Genomic DNA, 26031 nt, shown 5'->3' on the forward strand with positions numbered 1-26031 from the left:
TCGTATATCCATAAGCATCGTAAATTATTTCGGCAATATTATCCTCTTCAATGCTATCATCTTCTACTTCATCACTAACTACAGCATTAGAAGTTTCAACTCTAAATAACACTTCCCCATGCAAGTCCCACACTTTATAAGAATCCCAGAAACCCTTCCTCAATAAGTATTTTCTTAGACCAATTTTTAGCTTGAACACAGTGTTCATACACCCTTTACAAGGACACCGAATCATAGTGTTCATTGTTGGTTGACTGAATGCCCAATTAAGAAAGTTGTCTACTCCATCTCTATACTTTTGGTTGACTCTATTCCTAATATTCAACCAACTTTTATCCATCCTATTTATTTTTAAAAAACAAATAATTGAATTAATTAAAGATGAACAAATTACCAAAAAAAGATGAACAAAAATGAACAAATTAAGAGCAAAGATGAACAAATTTCAGCTGTTAGTCTGAATTACACTGTACTTCATTACGAGAAGATTAAGAATGATTGCTTATGATAAAAACTTGAATAACATTAGCTATTACGACTAGGATACACATTACAGCAACTCATTTCTTACCATGTTCCCATATTCAACAAAGTATCTAATTTTTTCAAGAGCATATATTGCCACTAATCTTCTTGCAATGTTTTAACTATACCTTCTGTTTAAATATCAAATCATATGGAAAAAGATTCATTCACTAATTTTTAGAAAGTATTTTGATGTTGAAACTAACACATAGTCTAAAAAAGATAAGAGCTTTTGTTTTTTTGTTAGACCTAAATCTTCCATACCCAAAATTACACATTCAACAAGTAACTCAATACAGTATTCATAATTTATTCTGAAAGCTATAATTTCATAATATTCAAATCAATATTGTTGTATACAAATACAAAGAGGGACGACCCCAAAAAAGAGAAATATAGAAATATAAAAAACCTCATATTGAAGGTTCGAACAAACCCAGATAAAAATTGTCAAAAAGAAATAATCTGAAAATGCACATAACCATATAAGAACAGAAAAAGAATGAAATACCAAACATGCAATTACAATAATAACACCAAAGGGTCTTTCAAGAAGAAACTTTCACTTACCTAGAAAAATATATAGCTGAGAGTTCAGTCAAGACTTAGAATCAGCAAATAACAACACTTAGATGACACAATCTGGACGAATTCCTGTAAATATTCAAATGGGTCAAAGAAATTTGAGATGAAATATGAGAATATAAATGTAAAAATATTAAAATAATAATTATTGCTAGCTGCATGTTAAATATTTTTCCTTCTAGAATTATTATAAAGAACCCCAAATGTAAAATTTTCCCTTCATACTTGTTGTATTTGGAAAATCCTAAAAAAACGCAAGATACTTTCGTATAACCCAAAAGAAAAATGAAAGTATTAGGGATTTGAAGACATATATGATTTGAGCTTTTAGGTTAGCAACTAGAAGCAGAGAAACGGAGCAACCAACATAGTTCTTCCTTTAATTAGGAGTTGTGAAATTTGAGCATCTATATGAGATTCACATTTTTTGATTTTAGGGATTTTGAGCAGAGAGGGATTTTGAGCAGAGCAGGGGAAATCAATGATCTTTAGAAGAGAGAGGGTTTCTAGTGAGAGGGACAATAAAATTGATAAATGGAGGGGAAAATAATAATTTTTGTCATTTAAGGCCTTCTGTTCTTGAAATTGTTATGCACATCTTTTCTTTTTTTTCTTTTAAAATTAAAATAACTAAGTAATAGAGGCGACACTGTCGCTTCAAAATATAATTAGCAGCGACATTTTAAAGTCGCCACAAAATCCGTGGAGCCAAAATTTTGTTCTCGCGGGAATGAAATATTTCAGCCTTTATTTGCACATATCATAGGCGACCTAATAAAGTCGCTACTAAATATTGTCATTTTTTAGCAACATTTAAAGTAGCGGCTAAAAATATAACTTTTACTGCAATCAAATGGGTCATCACAATACGTAGCCACAATAAGTCCAGTTTCTTGTAGTGTATCCAGAAGTCAAACACAGTGACCTCTAGACATTGAGGTCTTTCCCGACGGTTCTTTGCCTTCAAACGGTCAATCTTCACTCAGATAAAAACTTCTTCATCATTTTTCCTTTATCTCCTTAGCTTTTCCCTGATCTTGCTTGCATCATCACTCATTTGTCATCTTCCGCTACCTATGCTTGAATATGAAACCCTAAGCCATTAAATGGCACGATAAATAGAGCCTTGATTGCTCTCACCTATCATCACCAACTACACCTAACATCCGAGAAATTAATACATAATATAGTGTTATTAGGAAATTTTGATGGAAGTTTGAATTCTTACTCAATCTCTGCTTTTCTCTTTCTTTTTGGTTCTGAGTTTGTCGCTGATTAAAAGCTTGAGCTTTGTCTTCCTAAACGGCTAATCTTAAATACTTGTTTGGTCTGCTTCCCTAGAAAAGGTCAGTACACCTCCGCCCTTTCTCTTATGACTGTTTTATTCAAATATCATGAACAATGTGCTATCTTTCAATTAACTATTTTCGTTTATGATATTTGTCGTTAGTCCATAATTGTTTATTTTAGTTCATAATGAGGTATTGTTAATCTATGATCATCTGTTATTCTTTTGAGTATCCTTAATAATTATTGACTAAGTTATTATGTGACCTTGATGATTTATATTCTGTATCAAGCAGCTTATATGATTAAGCTACTTAATATGCCTTAATGACTTCTCATATTTTCTAGACCCCAGATTTTCTTTAATGTTTTGTTTTGATCTCCATATTTTATGTATTTTGTTATTCTGTGTTTGAGGTTGATATTTGATGACTCTAACTAGAACATACATGAATGCACATAGTTCAATCCTTCATCAGTTAGTTGAGGCATGTGAAGTATAAGTGTTCAAAATGCTTTCTTTCTTTACTTAAGTATTTTTTATCCATTAAGCAGCCTTTGAGCCATTACTATGAAAGCCTTATATCCATGTTTAACTGTTAGTTACATCTCTAAGTCTCTTCGTATAAAACAGTCTCATTAATGTGAACTTTTATGAACATCAGTAACCATTTTGCATGTGTTCTCTCATAAAAAAGGTTATAGTCATGTATGTTATAGTTGATTGTTAACTATTTTATAACTTGGATACAACTTTATCAGGTTTAGATGTTAATCTTTAGCCTGTACAGTTGAGTTAAACCTGCTTAGTGTAGTATCTCCCATGTCTCAAACCTCCTTAATGACATTGTTGACTTGATCTTATAATAAGTGAAACTCATCCTGTTTTTGTAAGATCATAACCTTAGTTGAAATATCTATGTGAAATTGAATTAAAGTGTTGTATGTATCTATATTTTGGTTTCATGATTTCCTATTTCTTTGCACTGTCTTGAAACTGTACCCAGTTCTCCCTTTCCTTTTAATTTGAATTGAACCTAGTCTATGAACCCTAAGGGAAACTTCTTATTGCTACTACTTGGACATAATGGTTTGCCTATTTCATAATGAGCTTAATACTCTTTAAAAGGGGTGGTTCTATCATCAATTTCAAGGTTAAGTAAGACTGATAGTCTGTGATCCTGTTAAGCACTCTTAGATATTCTATTTGAATCTGCAAACCTGTAGTCATGTTAAAAGTTCTGATCATATTTTGGTATCTCTAATATAATTGTAGAGGTTTCTAACTATGACTTTTTTTTCTGAATCTTTGTTGATGCTTTCAAAAGTTCCAAGTTGTATTGTTAATCTATGTTTGTGCTAGTGGCGAGACCGGAGTTAAACCAATCTATGATTAGTCTGCTAGGGCAAAGGCATCTGAATATCTGGGTTGTTGCATATCTGAACTGTGTACTCTTAATCTATCCGTAAGATGTGTGATCCCAAGTGTTTGATTGTTAGCAGCAACATTATAGTGTTCCTGCCTCTATGTGTGTTTGGAACTTGATCTTCAGACCTGTTTAATATGTTAATCACTCCCTTAGTATTGGATAGTTATGTAAATAAAACTATTTTTTTGTGTTCCTTATATTATTCTATTAAGAAGGGTATACTTCTGTGGTATGGTATTTGGTGATTGGTTCACATTGAAAGTCGCCTCATTGACATTTAAATCTATAGGGAAGAATGAGTCGTTAGTGGTTAAGGGTATTTGCGAGTAGAGTTTAACCCTTGGTTGGGCTACTCTCTCCGACACAAGCATTGCCCTGGGCCTTGAGACCCTTGAGAATTTTGAAGTGTCGGGGGATTCAAATGGGGCTTCGACCTTGAGTGGAACTCTTTCCTTAGCCCTTAATTCATTGACACTTATTCTCTTTGGGTTTAGTGTTTAATGACAACGAAAGGTGTTCAATGTGGATCACTTTCTATACATAAACACCTCATTAGTATGACCCTTCTAGTGTTTAAATACTGTTAGTCACTTTCTTTTATTTTTGCTTGAATGTTTCATGTATGAACATGCATAGAGTATTATTCTTCTAATGACTTTTTCTTCTCCTTTTTTTAACATATACATTTGGTTGGGCCTGCTGAATTCTTAAGGAACTCAGGCCCAAATCCAGCATTGCTATATCTCGAAAGTCCAAAGTCAGTTGTTGCCCGTCCTTGTTAATGTTGGTCCTGTCTCTTTGAGGCCCAAACACGAGAGTCCAATACTCTCCTCTTGATTCCTTTATTGTTTACTGCCTCATTGACTTAGCCTTACTGGCTAATTGCATTTTGCTGCGTTCTTCTTATTTTATCTCACATGTATACAACAATTATACATTGGATTGAATGTTTTACTTTATGTCTTAAATCATATAAACCAACTTAGGCAAGCTTTAAAAAACATACGATTAAAAGAAGTATTAGTTAGTAACTAATTCCTATTCGCTAGTCATAAATTGTTTATACCATTTAGCTGCTATATTTTTGCTAATTCTTCTTAACGATTTTGAAGCCCAAAAAGCTTAGCAAGAGGCGGCGGCCCCTCTTTTAAAAGAAAAATCAGAATTGAATTGCAAGTTTGACCTTCTAAAAGGAAATCAACTCTTTTCGAAAAACCAAGGTGTTGTTGTCCAAACAAAGATTTTCAAACGGTTCTTTCAAGTCAAATATTTAAAAGCCAAGGTATATCTTAGGCTTACTTTCATAACATCTTTATCTCACCGGAGAAACATGAACATCTATGATTCTTAAAAGACAAAGTGTTTTATAACTTAGCTTTTCTTTTCACATATTTTCATACAAATATCACAAGCTCTTTCAAGCATACATACACTAACTTTATTTTTCCAAGACTCCTATATAAATTCATACCTTTTTAAACTACACACTTCTTTTGTAAGTATTATGCTCTAATATATAGTAAGTCGTATCACTTAAACACTAGTTAAGCATAATACAAATAATTAGTCCTAAATCTAGTCTAAGTCCTAGAGCTATCTTAGGTAGATTTTAAGGGGTGCCTAACACCTTCGCCTTAGAAGAACAAGAACCCTTACCCATAATCTCATCGGTTAACAGACCAATAAAGAATATAACCTTTAGTAATTAAATAGGTACCCTAGTATACCTTTAAATATTAGGTGGTGACTCTCTTTCATCAACAACAGAGGAACCACAAGTTGAATCTTGTTTTGACTAGTGCAAAATAGGATACAACAATATGACGACTCTACTGATGATTCACACTTAGGTTCTAACCATAGCAGACTTAGAGTGAATTTGGCCCTTAGATTTATTTGTATATTGCTTTAACTGTATTTAATTTGCAATTACGTGCTTATCTACCTTACTTGCTTCTTATTCTTGCTTATTATCATGCATGTTATTGTTACATACTTATCTGTTACTGCTTTATATATACCGTCATCACACTTCTTCCTATCGAGTCTTGGCCGTACACTATCACACACGATGGCAAGCGAGGGTTGTCTTTTACACTACTCCGAATCTTCTTTGCAAAACTCTTTAGTTTTAGAGAATGGCTTTGTCAGGTCAACTGACATAACTTCTCGCAGTGCTCATTCCAATTCAAAAGTAGGAAACACTCTACTCTAGTAAACATAGGTCATATTGCATAAACCTTAGGTGAGTCGGCCCTTGGCATCGACACACAATTAGGAAAGCCACCCTAATGTCAATGGGTCATGCTCCCAACGACATGACTTCTGTGGAAAGACGAACAAACCTGACGAGACATTTACAGACCCGAAGCAAACACTTACCAAAACTTTTCTTTACCCACTTCAGAAATGGAAATCAGCCAAAACATCCCCGAAATCAATATGGTGATGGGAGTACCGCACAAGCTGAAGAAGTGGTGGAAGAACATCCGCTAAGAGCATAAAGATGAGATTCGAACACACGTGGGTGCACTGACCACTTTGTTAAACATCTGAGCAGACAGGGTGCCCACTCGCCTGCTGATAGAGTTCTGGGATCCGGCTAAGGTGGTGTTCAAGTTTACTGATTGTGAGTTAGTGCCGACATTGAAAGAAGTTACCAGTTTCACGGAGCTTCCATTTACAGGGAGGAGACCAATACTACCAGTCACCATGCCCGGTTATAGGTACCTAACTGCTCTGGGTCTGGCTAGCAGTCAAAGTTAGGGAAACATCAAGGACGGATGGGTGAGCCTAGATCAGTTGTTCGATAGGTCGGGACATCGCGAAAACCATGAATGGTACTCGAGAGAATTTCTGTCACGACCCCAAATCCAACCAGTCGTGATGGTACCTAACCCAATCCGCTAGGTAAGCCAAATAGCAACAATCCTATTCAAGTGATATTTAACTGAGAAAAATACATGATGTAATAACTGAGCTTTTATACAAAATTCCAAGGATTGGTTGTACAAATCATGAGCTTCTATGATATAGAGTTTACAAAGCTGGTATGAAATAAATACATCATCTGTTTGAAATATACATGAATAGATTAATAATTCTAAAGCTACCAAGAATAAGAGGCAGCTATGACCGGAACGCATATACGTCTTTAGTGTCAGCTCCCACCATTCACAGTAACATCAGCATCCAAAATCTGCACGCAAGGTTCAGAAGTATAGTATGAGAACAACCGACTCCATGTACCCAATAAATAACAGACCTAACCTTAGGTTGAAAGCAGTGACGAGCTTGGACAAATGGTCACAGTCCAACACCAATGGCCAACAACAACTCATAACAATATAATAAAAGTAGGACAAGAAACAACTCAAAGATATGATGCTCAGCTCGTCCACGTTTATGAAAAAATAGGCATTCTTCTCAAGTATAACTGTAAAACCCAAATCTTTCACCGAATTCACCAAAATTTGAATTTATCAGAAAACTATGATTTTTCCAAAAAACTTTCAACAATACATAAAATATTAAAATATCATATTTGCATGTAGAAAGTACATCTCTATGCCTACATGTTAATGTGCATGCGAAGTCATGAATGTCACAATACCGTGTAGCATGAGGAAATGCATCTCTATGCATGTATGTCAAGTACACATGTCAATGCAATGCATCACAGTGATGAACTCATGTACTCACGCTCTCAGAGTACTCAATCTCACTGTCTCGCACTCCCACTCATCATACTCAATCTCACTGTCTCGCACTCCCACTCATCATACTCAATCCCTCAGCATACTCAGTCACCCAGCATTGTACGGTGCCTGCTGCGGTGTGCAGACCGATCCCATCAATAGTAATAAAGCCTATAAGGCTTGATGCGGTGTGCATCCCAATCCACATATAGACCACTACTAGAAACATAGCATTTTCCAACGGAAATTTCCCACGAAAAAATTATCAGTGGCAATTCCCACCGAAATTCAATGAGAAAATTAAAATTTTCTTTCCAGAAAAAAGAAAAAAAAAAATTCCCATTGACTATCCGTAGGAACGTTTTGGCGCAAAAAATGCGGGTAGTTTAGTTCTCTCTGATTCTGTGGGAAAATTCATTAAAAAATAATTATATAAAACTAAAAAAAATTCTAGAGAAGACAGTGGGAACTTAAACAATAAATAAAAAAATATTTTTAAATATTACCACAGACTCAGTGTATACGAAATTTTTTGAATTTTTAATTTTTTTTTATAATAATGAAAAAAATTTCCCATAGAGCTTTCCCAAGGGAAAGCTTTTATTATTAACATTTTATAAGTTTTCTCTTAGTCTATTCATTCACATAACGTTTTATAAGTTTTCTTTTAGTGTTTTCCCCCTCTGTCTCTCTCACTCCACGCACAGACGAGTCTTCACTCCATTCCCAGGTAAGTCGGCCTCTCTCTCCCTCTCTCTCCCTCCAACTCACTCACCTAGTCTCCTTTTTCGTTTTTGCTTTCCCCTAAAAAACTTTGAATTTTATGGATTTTATACTGTTTCAAACCCTAGGTTTAAAAAATTAATGTTGTTCTCTTGTGCATATATGATCTTAGAAACAATTAATTTGTTGAAAGATAATATTTAGTTGGTTTATTCCTGTTTGTTCGGTCTATTTTTCAGATCTGTTTTTTTAAATGTGTATTTGGATTGTAGCGTTAATTGATGGTTCTTGTGGTATGTCATAATGTGTTAATGTTACAAAAGGTTGGATCCCTGAAGTCATAGTCAAATAACGAACTCGTATGAGCCCAAAATTTTACTTCTTTCCTACATTTTGGATTATCTAAAGCATGAAACTGTTAGCAAGAGAAGCAGAACTGACCTTTCTGTAGGAGTGCATCAATGAGCTTACTGTAGTGATCAGTACACAGATATCAAAAAGCTACAATGTCTACCATCCCCTCCCAACCCATGAAAAAATAGGGGACTTGAACCAGCTTTACCGCGCATAGATGTTGAATAACCCAAAAAGGAGGGATACGATATTAAGTGTTTGCACATAAAATTCTACATCTTCTTGAGCCATGTATAGAAAAATATGCATATTAGACATGGGATTGATTCATGTTATTCACACAGAAATATAGACACTAACTAAACTACACAAGTAATTCCACTACTCTTCTTATTTTTCCCACATTATAACTATTACACCAAACTCATCCCCAGCAAACAACAAATAAAACAACTTATACAACTTTCTTTTGCCAATCCTCACTAATAGTAAAATAGAAGATTATATTGAAACAAACTGTAGTGTTCATATAAGCATCTAGTTGATTGGGGAAACACAAGGATGCCTTCCAGAGTAACTTTGAATTGTATAAAAGATATTCTAGGAATTGTTTTTCACTTTAATTGCTTCCAGCAAATACAAGTGATAGTTAATTATTGAGGGAAAAAAACAAGAAGTTAGTTACAACAAGTATCAAAATTTAAGGCGAAGTACATTTACAAGTAACCAAATTGCTCGTGACAATATGCACAAATTACTATTACATATAAATTTGTGTCTAAATTTGTGTTTGACAAGTTACTATTACATATAAATTTTTCTTTAACCTTGGGGGCAGAGTTACCCGGTACTAGCTGTAGGTAGCTAGTTCCTAGCGCAATAGAGGTGGGCGCAATATCACCAGGACAAATTTTGATAGCTAAAGACATTTGAGTTCTTGTCTTAGCTTAACATTTTCATTTGATTTTTATTGTTTATAGGTGTTTGATTCTTTTGCGGTTGAAGGAGAGAGAATCTGATTTTGATCGAATGGGTCATTTTCTTTTACCAAAAGAGGCAAATATTAAGGTACTTGATGTGTATAATATTTGGATAAAAAATGAAATTAGTCTTATCTTTTTTGAAAAGTTATTTTCCTGTGCTTTAGGTGTCTTATGTTATTGAAATATGAAGCATTCTTGTTTAGGTTCATTGACCATAATTATTCATAACTTGAAGCTTCTCGGTTCCCTCTTCATTAATCCAACACTCGTTTTTCAAAATGAATTTTTTCTTAATAAATTCTTTATCAGTTTTCTCTTTTTAATTTCTTTTGTTTGTTAGATATTTTGATAGAAAAAGACACTAGGTGTTCTAGGGTTACATGCATTGTCTCCTAAGAGTATAAATATTACACTATTGTGATAAAGCTTTCCTTTTCTTGATATAAATGTGTAGAGCTCTTCCAGAAATGGAGATAGAAAGTTGACAATTTTAAAATACACCGTTTAATTTATTTGGTTGTCGACTTGTGTAGTTATCTTTTAACAAGGACCATTAATCAACTAAATATAAGACAACAAAGTATATGATTAGTATATATTGAATAAAATAAATTATGTACTTCTTTATTTAATATTTTATCTTGTTATTGTGAAATAGATGGAACGAGATCGTAGAGGGATGTACAATAGAAATCATCCTAATCGTGGGGGATTGAAGGAAGAATTTGTAGAAGGTGTTAAAGGATTTATTGCTTATGCAAAAACACTTTCTGAATTCTGTAATGAAGGAACGATTAGATGTCCTTGTGCTAAGTGCAATTGTATAAAGTTATTGATATCGGAGGATGTTAAAGTTCATCTTTACAGAAAAGGGTTTAGAGAAAATTATTATGTGTGGACGGTTCATGGAGAGAACTATAGTAATTTAGCTGATGTTGACTTTCAGAATCTTACTGGTTGTGAGAGTGGTACATTCTTTGAGAATTGTTCTAATAGGTTGTCTGATATGCTTCGGACTGCTCGAGAAATTAATGGGAGGCCAACTTGGATTCTTGATGATATATGGGTTAAACTTCTTGAATATTGAAAATCTCCGGAATTTTAGAGGATGAGCCGCCAGGGAAGGAAAGCCACTATGTCCGACAAGGGTGGCTCTGTGCACACGGGGGTTCAATTAGTATGACGGCTCATTGAAGAAGATTGGTAATGTGTTTATTATAATGTTCTTGATTTATAACTACTTTAGTTATCATTTTTTTAACATATTTTATTTTGCAGGAAAAGACTAAAGAAAGACCAGTTACTCATGATGAGGTGTTTGAGGAAACCCACATGAAGAAGTTGAAGGATGGAACAAAAATGACTTGGGTCGAGATGCGCGCCGACACAACCCATGTAAGATTAACAATATTATTCACATATATTTGTTAACAACATCATTCTCTTAATTCTTTTGTTTCAAGTGAATCAATTTTTATTTGACCCATAAAAATAGTACTCCCTACGTTCCAATTTATGTGAACCTGTTTGACTGTGCACGGAGTTTAAGAAGAAATGAAGACTTTTAGAATTTGTAGTCCTAAACAAGTCAAAAAGGGGCTCAGAGTATTTGCGTGGTTATAAAAACTTCTCATTAAGAGTAGAATTGTAAGTTTAAGCTAAATTGTTTCCAAATTTAGAAATGGGTCATTCTTTTTGGAACGGACCAAAAAGGAAATAGGTTCATATAAACTGAAACGGAGGGAGTAATACTTTCCTTTTTTTTTTAAGTAAATCCACTAGGCACTATGCCTAAGGCTAGTTTTTAAATATAAATAACATAATAAATAAAATGTCTCGAAGTCTTACACAGAGTAGGAAGTAAAATTTGAAAGCAGCATAAATCTTACTGTCAAAGTTGAGTAAAATACCCAATAGTGATAGTACATGATGTAATCTAAGATAAATATGTCTAAGAATTATAAAAACCAGGCAGAAAGTTCTGTCACACTTGGAGGTTATGTGTGATATGCGTGTATTGCGAATTTTCCCATATTTGTGTTGCACCTGTGGTATTAATGTCGCTGTCATTGTATCATGTTGTTCCTGTAGCTTTTGATCCACTTTTTCCTTAGAGTATGAGCCACATAAATGACTCAATGCTTCATGCGTCGACGATTGACTTGCACAAATAGCGTATGCCTGTTTCCAGATTAGCTCGAGGCTGCTACTTCTTTCCTCTATTGCCTTATTCATTAGCTTTGCAATTACCTGTATAAAGCATATGAATGTACCCCGACCATGCATTTCCCTTGACAAGAAACTCCATCCCAAACATTGCTTCCCAGAAACACATTCAAAACTCCTCGTGTCATTCCACTTGTCCAGATGTTAATGTATTCCTTGCCTTGTTGTAGTTGCATTAGTTCTGCGTGCTGTATTTTTTGAGATAGTAGTAGATTAGCTGGTGTATCTGTAACGACCCGATCGGTCGTTTTGAACATTTGCACTTCGCTCGGTTGTTTGAGGGTACAAGTAGCTCCGTATAATGTACTTTGACTTGTGTGAATCATCGGTTTTGGGTCGCAGGTATTTCGGAATCGAATTGGAAGAAAGAATTTCATTGTTGAAGTTTTAAATTGGAAGAGTTGACCAAAATTTGACTCTTTAGAATTTCACCTCGGATTGAAATTCCGATGGTTCTGTAAGCTCCGTTAGGTGATTTTGGACTTAGGAGTGCGTCCGAAATGTGATTTGGAAGTCCGTGGTAGAATTAGGCTTGAATTGGCGAAATTGAAAATTTGGCGATTTCGGTCGGCAGTGAAAAATTTGATATCGGGGTCGGAATGGAATTCCGGAAGTTGGAGTAGGTTCGTAGTACCATTTGTGATGTGTGTGCAAAATTTGAAGTCATTCGGACGTGGTTTGGTTGGTTTCGGCATCGGTTGCCGAATTTGAAAATTTAGAAGTTCTTAGGCTTAAATCCGAGGGTAATTTGGTGTTTAGATGCTGTTTTGAGTGATTCAAAGATTCGATTAAGTTTGTATGTTGATATATGACTTGTTGGCATTTTTGGTTGAGGTCTCGAGGGTCTCAGGGTGATTCCGGGTGGTTAACGGATTTGTCGAAGTTGAAATTTGCAGTTGGAGCTGCTGCTACTGCTATTTTCGCACCTGCGGAAGAAAGCCTCACATGTGCGAGTGGGTAGTGCGCAGGTGCGGGCGACGGTGGGCCAAGGCTGGGAGCGCAGATGCGAAGAATTGGCCGCATCTGCGAGCCCGCAAGTGCGAGGCCTTGAGCGCAGATGCAGAGATGATAATTTTAGGCTGGTTTCGTAGATGCGCACCAGGGACCGCAGATGCAAGTCCGCAGGTGCGAGAAAGGTGTCCGCAGGTGCGGAAGCTGGGGGATTAAGTGAGTTGCGCAAGTGCAGTCGCGCGGGTGCGAGAAAATGGCCGCAAGTGCAAAAAACATGGGCAGAAACCATAAATAGAACCCTTCGCGATTTTGGTGCATTCTTCACCATTTCTATTCGGTTTTTGGAGCTTTTGGGAGAGATTTGAAGAGGGAATCAAGGGGGTTTCGTTGAGGTAAGTTATTTGTGCCCTAATACTTGTATATATGGTGATATTTCGTTGTTTAATTATTGTAATTAGTAAAAATGAGGGGTTAGGGTTTGGAATTTTTGGAGAGTAATTTAAGGATTTGAGGACCAAACTATGTCGGATTGTGATTAATTTGGTATGGTTAGACTCGTGAGTGAATGAGCTTTCTATATTTGTGAATTTTGTTGGATTTCGAGACGTGGGCTCGGGGGCCGGGTTTGAGCCAATTTCGGGTTTTGGTCTAATTTTTGAAGCTTTTCTTGTGGAATTCATTCCATTAGCATATATCGATGGTATTGTATTGATTGTGAATAGATTTGGAGCATTTGGAGGCCGAGTCGAGAAGCAAGAGCATTGCGGGGTAGAGATTTGATCGGTTTGAGGTAAGTAACGATTGTAAATCTAGTCCTGAGGGTATGAAACCCCGGATTTCGTATCATCCTACTATTTTGAAGTGACGGACATACTAGGTGACAGGCGTATGGGCGTGCACTGTTGGGGATTGTGACTTGGTCCATCCCGTAGCAATTGTAAAGTTGCATATTTTATTGAAATTATATGATACTTATATGTTTTTGAACGAATTTTTGTAAATTGGGTTGAATGCCATGGTTGGGCCTTGCGCCAATGCTGTTTGGACCCTTAGCGGCTTTTTCTTACTATCCTCTTATTGTTTTCGATTGAAAATCTATACTCAGTCATGTTTATACTTGTTTACTATATAACTCAGTTTTATGACTCTATTTTGATGCATATAAATGTTTTGGGTCGAATGCTCTGTTTTACTGAAATGCACGAGTGGCTTGAGAGGTTTATGACTTAGTGAGGCCGAGGGCCTGATTTGTGAGGATATTTATGGGACCGGGCTGCACACCGCAACATGTTTGATACCGGCCGAGGGCTTGATTGTGAGGATGAGTGTGGATCGAGGCTGCGCGACTGCAGCATACTTTATTATTATAGCACGTGAGTTGTCCGTGCATCACATGAGTTGTCCGTGCAGATTACTAGCGCTTGCACTGAAGGAGCCCCTCCGGAGTCTGTACACACCCCCAGTGAGTGCAGGTACCTACTGAGTGCGAGTACTGAGTGACTGGGAGGCATGAGTGATTATGAGGTATGCCCGAGTGGCAAGAGTAATTGTGAGGTATGCCCGATTAGCACGAGTGACCGTGAGGTTTGCCCGAGAGGCTATATATGAGTGATGTTTTGCCCGAGGGGCTGTTTATGATTTCATCATTTTTTCTCACCTTTTCATTGAGCCTTGAAAAACTGTTGGAAAAATATCTTTAAATGATTTTTACTGGAACCGGGTTTAAACGAGATGATTTGATTCAAACACTGATTTTTAAAGCATGTTGTACTTTACTGAGATTTCATGATATGAACGTTATATGCTTTATTGCTCGTCACTACTGCTTAGTCTTTATTTATTGTTGTTACTTACTGAGGTGGCGTACTCACGTTACTCCATACACCTTGTGTGCAGATTCAGGTGTAGCTGGACACGGTAGCAGTTATTGATTGTTCTGGTTGTAGATTTTCTTGGAGATAGCAAAGTAGCTGTTTGGCAATCATAGCACCTGTTCTTCTTCCTCTTATCTTCCTCTAGCTGTATTTAGCTATTTCCAGGCTCAGTTAGCCTTGATATTAGCCAGATTGTAGTAGATGCTCATGACTAGTGACACCCTGATTTGTTAAATGAAGGTTTTATGTTAAATAACATTGAAATTATCTTTGAAATAAAAATATCGGATTGTTTTGGAAATGAGTCGGTTTGCCTAGTTACACGATAGGTGCCATCACGACATATTAGGTTTTTGTGTCGTGATAGATTGGTATCATAGCCTAGGTTACATAGGTCTCACGAGTCATGAGCGGGTTTAGTAGAGTCTTGCGGATTTGTACGAAGACGTCTGTACTTATCTTCGAGAGGCTGCAGTACCCTTAGGAAAATATCACTTTCTTGTATTCTATCGTGCGAAATTGATTCAGCTTGAGACATAACTTTTTGAATTCCTTCCACGCATCTTGTATGCGCTTGTGCATCGCCGTCTTGTGATTCTAGGAACGAGGTTCAAGATGTGTATTATGTGTTTTGGTGATGGGCTAGTTTGGAGGACTTGAGGCTAGGTTTAAACCGTAGTTTTGGTTCAGTAGCTTCAGTTGTAACCTGTACATTTGGACTCATATGTCCGGTAATGCCCCTACGAGTGGAATTCGTGGCTCGATGAGCGGTGGAATGGCTTTGTGACGAGTATGATGTAATTGCGGGATGTGTTAAGACGATTTGAATGTGACGAGAAGTATTTCCTTGAAATATAAAGGAAGGCCATTGGGCGCTTGATTTTCGTTTTGATGTGACGTACGGTCTCGAGTGTGAATGTTTTGAAGGATCTTTCACGTTGTTAAAATTTTGGGGCAAATTAAATTCTCATGTCTTCTCAATGAGTTTGGACTCAAGAAGAGTAAGTGATTGTGGTTGCGAATGGGTATTTTTGATGTTGATGGCTTGAGAAAGATAATCTTCGAAGAGACTTAGAGTCAGTAACATTTTATTGGTTCAGGTGCGACAGAGATACATTTCGATTTGACGCAGCAGTTTGGGTAGCAAAGCATGAGGTAAGACATGACGGGAAGTGTTTCGCGGTGGTTGAAGTACTAGCAGGTCAAGTAGGAGAAGTAGATGTTGAGAAGTTTCTTAAAGGAGATGATTTAACCGAAGTAAGACTGACAGATTAGCATATAAATTCACTAGAAGGGTAGTCGTGTGCCTTGAGAAAGTGTAGAATGGTTTGGAATCATGTTAGTATGTGAATCGGGCCTGCAGACTCTATTTGGAGTGATTGTTAGTGTACAAAGGAAAAATTGAATATGGCAGAAAGGAGTGTGTTTGAAATGAATAGAGGCGTGAAGATCTGATTATCGTGTCAGGTGCAATATGACTTGAGTTCGTAAGGTATTGTTGACGTACAGTTGATGTCAATAAGGAAAGTGCAGACTTATACAAATGGTGGGTGAGCATGAACTCAGGAGAATTTACGGATTTAGTGGTCGTTGAACTCAGTGCAGTGTCATTGGAAGATGTCGGTAAGGAATTCCACATGTGGGTTATCTCCTGTGTACAGCTACTGGTGGCGTGATGTTGGTGAAGCTTTTGCGAGGAATATTACTTTCTACCCGGCAGGAGGTTGCGTATGTGATTTTGGCTGGAGATTCAGAATGTTCATGAAAGGCTTAATAAAACACTTCGAGAAGTCTGGCAGGTTAATGGTGCGAGACCTTGGTAATTGAGAAGGAGAAATCCTTATGGGTTCTAATTTTATATAATTGCAGCTTAAGGCTAAGTGGGGGAGTCTGCTATCGACGAGTTGATTGCACGGTTATGGGTCATATTAGTTTCAGTTCTGGGTATACCGGTGAATCAGTTATGACTTGCAGAGGTCGAGATCGAGGATGACTCGGGTAAAGGAATTTCTGGACATAAGTTGTATTACACTCTATGGTTATAGGAGGACCATAAAATAATTGAGTGGTTATTCACAGAGAATGTAGTGTACATGGAGCGGGATTTTTCTCGGTTGCGTAGGAGTGTGGGTTACTCTTTATTCCCTTCGGTGTTGGTGTATTAATGGGGCACATGTCGTTTTAGTCCGTTTGGTCGGTTAATTCAAAAATTGAGTAGAGTGGATGACTCTCGAGAATGGTTCTAATGGATTCAAGATTTATAAATATGGCTAGAAAACTGGGAGTTGCATTGAGCGGTGTCGAGACTCGTGGCATTTTATATCATTGAGAATTATGCATTTTAGTATCAAGAAGGTGAAGGAAACAATTTTAGGTTCACATAAAGTCTCTTCGGAGTAAGCATTTTTGGTTGTGGAACCTTTGGGATACATAAAAAAGGGAATTCAGCGGCTTATAAGCCCTAGGGCGGCGTGATTCTATGCTAGAGTTCGTGGGGTAAGTTTTAGTTAAGGATAGTAGTGTTCTAACAATGAAAAAGTAACAATTTGAAGGCAATTTAGAAAGAACTTGGAGAAATAGGATGGCTTGGTAGTAGGTTGGGTTAGAACAGTAATGGGTATGATCGGTTCTTTAAGTACTTATGATGTGGCTAGTATCTACAGGTGTTTCGTGGCAATGCTCTTGAATTTGGCAACCTTTGTGGCTTGGTGGAGTTAGAGGAATTCAGTTCAGATAGCTTGGTTATGTGCAAATGGATTTCAAAGTGTTCATGATGGGTTCTACCATGGTGTGAACCGGATATTTTCTACCGATGTACGGAGCGTGTTGTGTGTTATGATTTCCTCCTAAAAAGAAGCAAGAAAGAGGTTTTTCACTAATAAGGTATGTAATTTGCTAGTGACTCAGAGTTGATAATGGAATTCTTATGCTTGTCATACGATGGCACAATAGATGTGGTGTGTTGTGCGGGAATAGGATTTATATGTACAAGGTCACAGTTCAGTTTTGAAGGGAAGGATATAAATTCTTGGGCAGCATGAACGGTTTCCGATGACTAGGTAAATGATATTACTATCTGGTATAGCTTGATGAGAGTGTACATTTCAGAAGGGGCAGTGTGTTTTGATTTATGGGTACTTCGCTGGTATTGCAACACTCTCCTGGTTGATCGACTGTGGATATTCAATTTTTTGCGATGTGGCACTGAAGATTTTTTTTTTTTAGTATTTCTCGTGGGATGATTATGTATGAGAGAGGTGTTAGGCATTCGGGCGGTGGAGGTGGAATCAAATATAGTGATTCATGTGTTCTATGGAATTGGAGATTGGGAGTTCTCAGGAGCAGATTGTTTCATGGCTGTGGACTGTGAAGTTGTGGCCGGAGCTAGCCAGATGATAGAAGGTATTATGATTCCATCATTGTGGACTTTCGGAGGTTGTTTATCTATTGGTGGCTGACCATAGTTGATTTGGGGCCCATTGGTAGGCCCAATTAGGATACGTATTCTACACCGAGCTGGATTGATTGGCTGCATACTGCTATTGTTGAAGGATGTGCCATTCGCTTGATGTGAAGCTTATTCGTGTTCTGAAATGATTTGTGAGTTACTCTTCTATGCTATAAGGAGTTGTGATTCGTTGGTTATATGCACATATGGTGCGGTTCTATTGTGGCCTTATAACGGAATTTGAGCGAGAATAGTATTGGATATTGCTTGGTTGATGACGTTTTGGTTATGTTCTTTTGGGTTTTATGTGGCATGGTTTCGTTTGCTTCTCCGTGGTTATGGTAATGCACTTTGGGTACTTGATGTCAAATTGCGCATGGTTATTGATTTTAGCAAGGTGGCTTGATGTGTTTCATATGGACCAATATTTGGATACGGTCGCGTATTGCAGCAGAGTTATGTGGAAATATGATCCCTCGTGTAAGATTCGTGTGTTATGGTTCTGTGGTGTGTGATGGATTCTTAGCATTGCGTAGGGGTGGTACTCCTCGAGCTTGCGGAACGGTTCTCCTGTTTGGGTCATTGTTACGATTGGGTACATTTGGAATATTGCTATCTGGTACACGGATTGCACGGGCTGAGGCTTTAGATTGTATTGATGTGTCATGTTACTAGAGTGGTCGTGTTGGATGAGACGAGGTCATTGGTCCTAGAATGGATGCTATCAGATTTGATTGTGGTATAATTGGGAGGATAATATCGGAAGTCGGCTTTAAAATTGGCTTTAGTTCTTGTAGAAGGAACGGGAGCTCCATGACCTGTTGGTCTAATGAATGGTTATGAATTCGGTATGTTTCTTTCATCATCGGCAGTGTACGAAGGTTTTAGAACGAGGTTTTGTCTGATATGAGGTTTATTACAAGCACCGGGTTGATTTGAGTCGATACTGTGATTTGAAATCATTGCTTCGAGCATTCGAGCTATGCGGTATTTGAATTTGAGTATTTGAGTTATGGTTACGGCTTTTGGTATGGATTGTTCAGACTTATACGGTATGTAGATGCAAACTTCTCATCTTATAGGAAATTTCGGATGTTGGAAATTTGATTCGAAGGCTTGTGGGCTAGGTTGAATTGAGAAATTTCAGTTATACTGTGCTATTGAACCTGTATTGGATAGGGTGATGTGGGATCATCCCCGAGTATGTGCATGTGAAAGCTACACAGCGATTTGATGGCTTTTGGAACAACTCCGGGTACGTTTGTGGACGAATGTATGTTTAAGTGAGGGAGGATGTAACGACCCGACCGGCCATTTTGAACATTTGCACTTCGCTCAGTTGTTTGAGGGCATGAGTAGCTCCGTATGATGTACTTTGACTTGTGTGAATCGTCGGTTTTGGGTCGCAGGTATTTCGGAATTGAATTGGAAGAAAGAATTTCATTGTTGAAGCTTTAAATTGGGAGAGTTCACCAAAATTTGACTCTTTAGCATTTGATCTCGGATTGGAATTCTGATGGTTCTGTTAGCTCCGTTAGGTGATTCTGGACTTAGGAGTGCGTCCGGAATGTGATTTGGAATTAGGCTTGAATTGGCGAAATTGGAAATTTGGTTATTTACGTTGGCAGTGGAAAATATGATATCGGGGTCGGAATGGAATTCCGGAAGTTGGAGTAGGTTCGTAGTGCCATTTGTGATGTGTGTGCAAAATTTGAGGTCATTCGGACGTGGTTTGGTTGGTTTCGGCATCGGTTGCCGAATTTGGAAATTTAGAAGTTCTTAGGCTTGAATCCGAGGGTAATTTGGTGTTTGGATGTTGTTTTGAGTGATTAGAAGGTTCGACTAAGTTTGTATGTTGATATATGACTTGTTAGCATTTTTGGTTGAGGTCCCGAGGGCCTCGGGGTGATTCCGGGTGGTTAACGGATTTGTCGAAGTTAGAATTGCAGCTGGAGCTGCTGCTAATGCTATTTTCGAACCTTTGGAAGAAAGCCTCACAGGTGCGGGCGACGCTGGGCCAATGCTGGGAACGCAGGTGCAAAGAATTGGCCGCATCTGTGAGCCCGCAAGTGCGAGGCCTTGAGCGCAGATGCGGAGATGATAATTTTGGGTTGGTTTCACAGATGCGCACCAGGGACCGCAGGTGCAAGAAAGGTGTCCGCAGGTGCGGAAGCTGGGGGATTAAGTGAGTTGTGCAGGTGCGGCTCCTTGGACCACAGGTGCGGTTGCGCGGGTGCGAGAAAATGGCCGCAGGTGCGAAAAACCTGGGCAGAAACCATAAATAGAACCCTTCGCGATTTTGGTGCATTCTTCACCATTTCTATTCGGTTTTTGGAGCTTCTGGGAGAGATTTGAAGAGGGAATCAAGGGGGTTTCGTTGAGTTAAGTTACTTGAGCCCTAATACTTGTATATATAGTGATTTTCCGCTGTTTAATCATTGTAATTAGTAAAAACGAGGGGTTAGGGCTTGGAATTTTCGGAGAGTAATTTAAGGATTTGAAGGACCAAACGATGTCGGATTTTGATGAATTTGGTATGGTTAGACTCGGGAGTGAATGAGATTTCCAGTTTTGTGAATTTTTTCGGATTTCGAGACGTGGGCCCGGGGACTGGGTTTGAGCCAATTTCGGGTTTTGGTCTAATGTTTGAAGCTTTTCTTGTGAAATTCATTCCATTAGCGTATATTGATGGTATTGTATTGATTGTGAATAGATTTGAAGCATTTGAAGGCCAAGTCCAGAGGCAAGAGCATTGCGGGGTAGAGATTTGATCGGTTTGAGGTAAGTAACGATTGTCAATCTAGTCCTGAGGGTATGAAACCCCGGATTTCGTATCATCCTACTATTTTGAAGTGACGCACATGCTAGGTGACGGGCATGTGGGCGTGTACTGTTGGGGACTGTTACTTGGTCCATCCCGTAGCAACTGTAAAGTTGCATATTTTATGGAAATTATATGATACTTATATGTTTTAGAAAGAATTTATGTAAATTGAGCTGAATGTCATGGTTGGGCCTTACGCCAGTGCTGTTTGCATCCTTAGGGGCCTTTTCTTACTATCCTCTCATTGTTTTCGATTGAAAATATATACTCAGTCATGTTTATACTTGTTTACCGCATAACTCCGTTTTTATGACTCTATTTTGATGCATATAAATGTTTTGGGCCGAATGCCCTGTTTTACTGAAATGCCCGAGTGGCTTGAGAGGTTTATGACTGAGTGAGGCCAAGGGCCTGATTTATGAGGATATTTATAGGATCGGGCTGCACGCCGCAGCATGTTTCATTTCGGTCGAGGGCCTGATTGTGAGGATGAGTGTGGATCGGGGCTGCCTGCCTGCAGCATACTTTATTATTATAGCACGTGAGTTGTCCGTGCAGCTCGTGAGTTGTCCGTGCAGATTATTAGCGCTTGGGCTGAAGGAGCCCCTCCGGAGTTTGTACACACCTCCAGTGAGTGCAGGTACCTACTGAGTGCAAGTGCCGAGTGCCGAGTGCTGATTGACTGTGAGGCATGAGTGATTGTGAGGTATGCCCGAGTGGCAAGAGTGATTGTGAGGTATGCCCGAGTGGCACGAGTGACTGTGAGGTTTTCCCGAGGGGCTGTATATGAGTGATGTTTTGCCCGATGGGCTGTTTATGATTTCATCATTTTTGCTCACCTTTACATTGAGCCTTTGTTTGAAAAACTGTTAGAAAAATATCTTGAAATGATTTTTACTGGAACCGGGTTTGAATGAGATGATTTGATTCAAACACTGATTTTTAAAGCATGTTGTACTTTACTGAGATTTCATGATATGAACGTTATATGCTTTATTGCTCATCACTACTGCTCAGTCTTTATTTATTGTTGTTACTTACTGAGTTAGCATACTCACGTTATTCCCTGCACCTTGTATGGAGATTCAGGTGTAGCTGGACACGGTAGCGGTTATTGAGTGTTCTGGTTGTAGATTTTCTTGGAGATAGCAAAGTAGCTGTTTGGCGATCGCAGCCCCTGCTCTTCTCCCTCTTATCTTCCTTTAGCTGTATTTAGCTATTTTCCAGGTTAAGTTAGCCTTGATATTGTTCGACAGATTATAGTAGATGCTCATGACTAGTGACACCCCAATATCGGGCTTTTCTTTTACGCACTTCTATTTTTTCTTTGATTTGAGCTCCTTAAATGAAGGTTTTATGTTAAATAAAATTGAAATTATATTTAAAATGAAAATATTGGTTTGTTTTGGAAATGAGTCGGCTTGCCTAGTTCCACGATAGGCGCCATCACGACAGATTAGGTTTTTGGGTCGTGACAGTATCTTTCCATAAAACATTGATATTGTATAGGCTTTGTTGTTCCCACAATTCTGTAGCATTAGCGGTATCCCATAGTTGCAATATGTATTCCACACGATCCATGTTTGTGCCTATCTTTAACATCTTTTCAATGGAATGAGCACAAAATGCTAATAGCATACATTGAATCCTAGTTAAACTTTAGGGCATGAAGACAGTAACTTTTCCTTTCAGATGTAATATGTATTGAAGCCCTCCGCATTGTACTTTGGTAATCATACACGCAACAGCCCACACTGTCCAGCTCTTTGTAATAATGGCCATCTGCTTCGCTTAGCCTGTATTTCTTCGAAGTACAAAACCTGGGCAGTATACATTGTATGTGTTGCCCTCGTTCATTTGAAAGTACTGTACTGCTACTGATCTTTCCTTCTTTGCCTTGGCATCTTCTCAAGGTCTTTAAGTAGTTAGTAAAGGACTTTCTGGCTAAATGACATATCCCTGTAATCTTCCAACTCTACTCATTGTGAGCTAAATACATGGATTACATATGGATTTAAACGTAAAAATTAGTGGAAATTGTGGGGATTTTAGAAGAGAATCTAAAAATGGTATTTTTGAGTTTTGACCATGAAATTGAGAATAAATTATACATTTGAGTTCGTGGTGCTATGAGTAATATTTATTTTGTAGGGTTTTCGAAATCCGGGTGCGTGGGACCAGGGGTTGACTTTGTTGACTTTTCATGTGGATTTTGGGAATTGTTTCTAATTGATTAAATTACGAGTCTTTGAGTATATTTTGATTTGTTTGCACATTTTTTGACTAGTTTTAGATCGTTTGGCATTGATTTGTGGTGTTAGAGAGGCATTGGAGATGATCGTCGAATTTCAAAGCGAGGTATGTCTCCTGTCTAACCTTGTAAGAGGGAATTTACCCCGTATGTGCAATATTTGTTATGTGCTATGTGTTATGGGAGCTATGCACGTATGTGTAACATCGATAGGTAATTTTGAGTACTAGCCATTATTTATGTGTTCCGAGACGTCTCATATATTCATTTGATGTTATATAATTTGCCTGCGTGGTCCATGTCATTTTTCGAAAAGTTTTTACGTGGAATTTTTAAAAAAAAATGATTTTTGGCTTTAAAAACAACTAGAGTTGATCACGGTCAATGTTCTTGGTCAACAAACTCGGATAAGTGTTTTGACTATTCTGATAGGTTCATATGATATTTTTGGACTTGTACGCATGTTTGGTTGGGGTCCTAAGAGACCCGAGGACGTTTCGGCACGTTATGTGGAAAGTTAGAAAAAGAGTTTAAACTTTGAAAGATATTATGTTTTGATGATCGATTCATGACTTTTGATGTTGTTTTGATGATTTGAGGTAGCAAGCAAGTTTGTATGATGTTATTACATTTGTGTGCATGTTCGAGTTGGAACCCGGGGGCTCGTGTAAGCTTCGGATTGATTCCGGACCAATTTTGGCCTTGTTGAATTGTTGGTTTTTCTGCTGGTGCATTAGTGCTTCACGATTGTAAAGCAAGCCACTACCGCAATCCAGTAGGGGTAATTTGGGGCTAGGGCTGGATACACTATGTGAATGCAATGGCTTGGGGGGACTGACCTTCGCGAACGCATTAGGCCCCATGCGAACGCGTAAACTTGGGAAATGTAGGGGGAGGGCAGATGGTTCTTCATCGCGAACGTGACTCCTGGGACGCGAATGCGGAGGCTTGGTTTGAGAAATGCCTTCGCAAATGAGATAATGACTTCTCGACCATGAAGGCCAATTGGCCTGTGGGCTTCGGGAGCGTGACAGGTGCTATGCGAACGCGAACAGCACCTGATGCCTAGAGCTCGGATTAGAGATATTTGTGAAGAGATTTTTATCCCAACTTCATTAGTTGGTGCTTTTAAACTAATTTTGATGTATTTCCATAATCATCCATTGATTTTATCCTTAAATTTAGTAGTTTAAATATAAAAATTGGGGGTTTTGGGTAGAATTTAGGAATTGGGTAAAATTGAGATGTAGGCCTCGAATTGAGGTTGGATTTTAAAACAAATCACATAACCAGGCTCAGGGGTGAATGAGTAATCAGAATTTGATCCGAAACTCGGACTTTTCAAATTTAGTTAAAGATTGAACCTTTTTCACTCGTGGGTAGTTTCTAAAGATAATTTTGAATTGTTTGAATTATATTTGGCTATATTCGATTGGTTTGGAGTCTTATTATAAAGGAAAAGCCTTGGTTGATTATTGATTTGGTTGCAGAAAGATGTAAGTGTCGTGGTTAACTTTGACTAGATAGAATTGAGACTTATTTGATCTACTTGCTACATGAACTATGTGTGGGGATGACGTATATGCAAGGTTACAAGTATATATACGTCGTTATGGGTTAAAACATATAATTGTAATATGTCTTATTTGTACCATGTTGTTTCATTCACTATGCCTTCCATGCCTTAGTTAGACTGTTTATTCATTAATTGTCCGTGTCCGTGTTTATTGCTTATGTTAAAGTTGTTGTGATACCGAAAGTTGAGTTTGCTTATTCTAGCACCATTGTTGAGGTTGAATTATCTTCTCGCATTGTTAAAATACTTGGGTTGTTGTTGTTGCTTAGTGAGGAAGAGTGAAAAGAACGAAGGGTGTTGCCGTACCATATTTGCATATTGTTATCATTAATTGAGTGAATGTGAGGTAAAAGCACGAAGGGTGATACCGTGCATATCCATTTCTATTATGATCATATGAGGATGAGAGTAAAAGCATGAAGGGTGATGTTGTGCACTTGCATATATTTTGATTTGGTGAGGATGAGAGTAAAAGAACGAAGGGTGATGCCATGCGAGTTTATTGATTTCATTGTTTTACTTGATATTTAGTGATGTGGATTATGACTTGATAGTTTTGTCGCCCGTGTAGGAAAGATGTTTATTTCATGGTTCCTCATTTATTGTTTTAGTCTATTGTCCCCTATACCTGCCCTTACTCCGTTGTATCACTTGACTCTTTATTTGTTATTATTTTATGTATATATATATAATGTACATGTTTATTGTAGGCGTCTTGCCTTAGCCTCGTCTCTACCTCGTCAAGGTTAGGCTCAACACTTACAGAGTACATTGGGTCGGTTGCACTCATACTACACTTCTGCACTTCTTGTGCAGATTCTAGTGTTGGCCCCAACGGTGTCTAACAGAGGCTTACTCGGATCATATCTGTTCTGGAGACTTGAGGTAAGAGTTGCACGATGTCCTTAGTCCCCTTCCTTATTTAGCTTACTGTTTACCTTGTTCCGAACAATTGTACATTGTTTCAGACTATATTTGTAGTATTCTAGCCGCTCATGTACTTGTTGTTGACGGCTAATTTTGACCCTCCCATTTAAAATTAATTTATTTATACTTAAATTTGCAATGAATGTTTTAAAAATATTTTCAATCAATAATACCTATTTTACAAAATTAATTAAGTATTAGTGGTTTTGAAATTAATAATTTAGTATTATAATTACAAAATACATCATATGTACTATTTTAAGATTATTAGAATAACTTTTACATACGTCACATAGGCTTTATAATTAATTTAATAAATTATTTCTTAATTTTTAGTTAATTAGATTATCATATTTGTTAATAATTCGA

At 37.7% G+C, this 26031-nt stretch overlaps 1 protein-coding gene across 3 annotated transcripts in view; it reads left to right on the forward strand.

Moving 5' to 3' along the window:
• Nucleotides 1–8170: 8170 nt before the first annotated feature.
• Nucleotides 8171–26031, forward strand: part of LOC107825702 (uncharacterized) — a 41826-nt gene continuing 23965 nt past the window's right edge. Inside the window, exons 1-6 of one of the 3 annotated variants that reach the window (XM_075248499.1) lie at nt 8171–8255; nt 9583–9670; nt 10244–10788; nt 10864–10980; nt 23196–23266; nt 25552–25620. In XM_075248499.1, the coding sequence (XP_075104600.1) occupies nt 9632–9670; nt 10244–10672 (468 nt within the window). In that variant the 5' untranslated portion in view covers nt 8171–8255; nt 9583–9631 and the 3' untranslated portion in view covers nt 10673–10788; nt 10864–10980; nt 23196–23266; nt 25552–25620. Of the gene's footprint in view, nt 8256–9582; nt 9671–10243; nt 10789–10863; nt 10981–14658; nt 14923–23195; nt 23267–25551; nt 25621–26031 lie in introns of those variants that run through there. The other 2 variants (XM_075248500.1, XM_075248498.1) reach the window with 2 other exon arrangements.

Source organism: Nicotiana tabacum, chromosome 24, assembly GCF_000715075.1.
Source record: "Nicotiana tabacum cultivar K326 chromosome 24, ASM71507v2, whole genome shotgun sequence".
Classification (NCBI taxonomy): Eukaryota; Viridiplantae; Streptophyta; class Magnoliopsida; order Solanales; family Solanaceae; genus Nicotiana; species Nicotiana tabacum.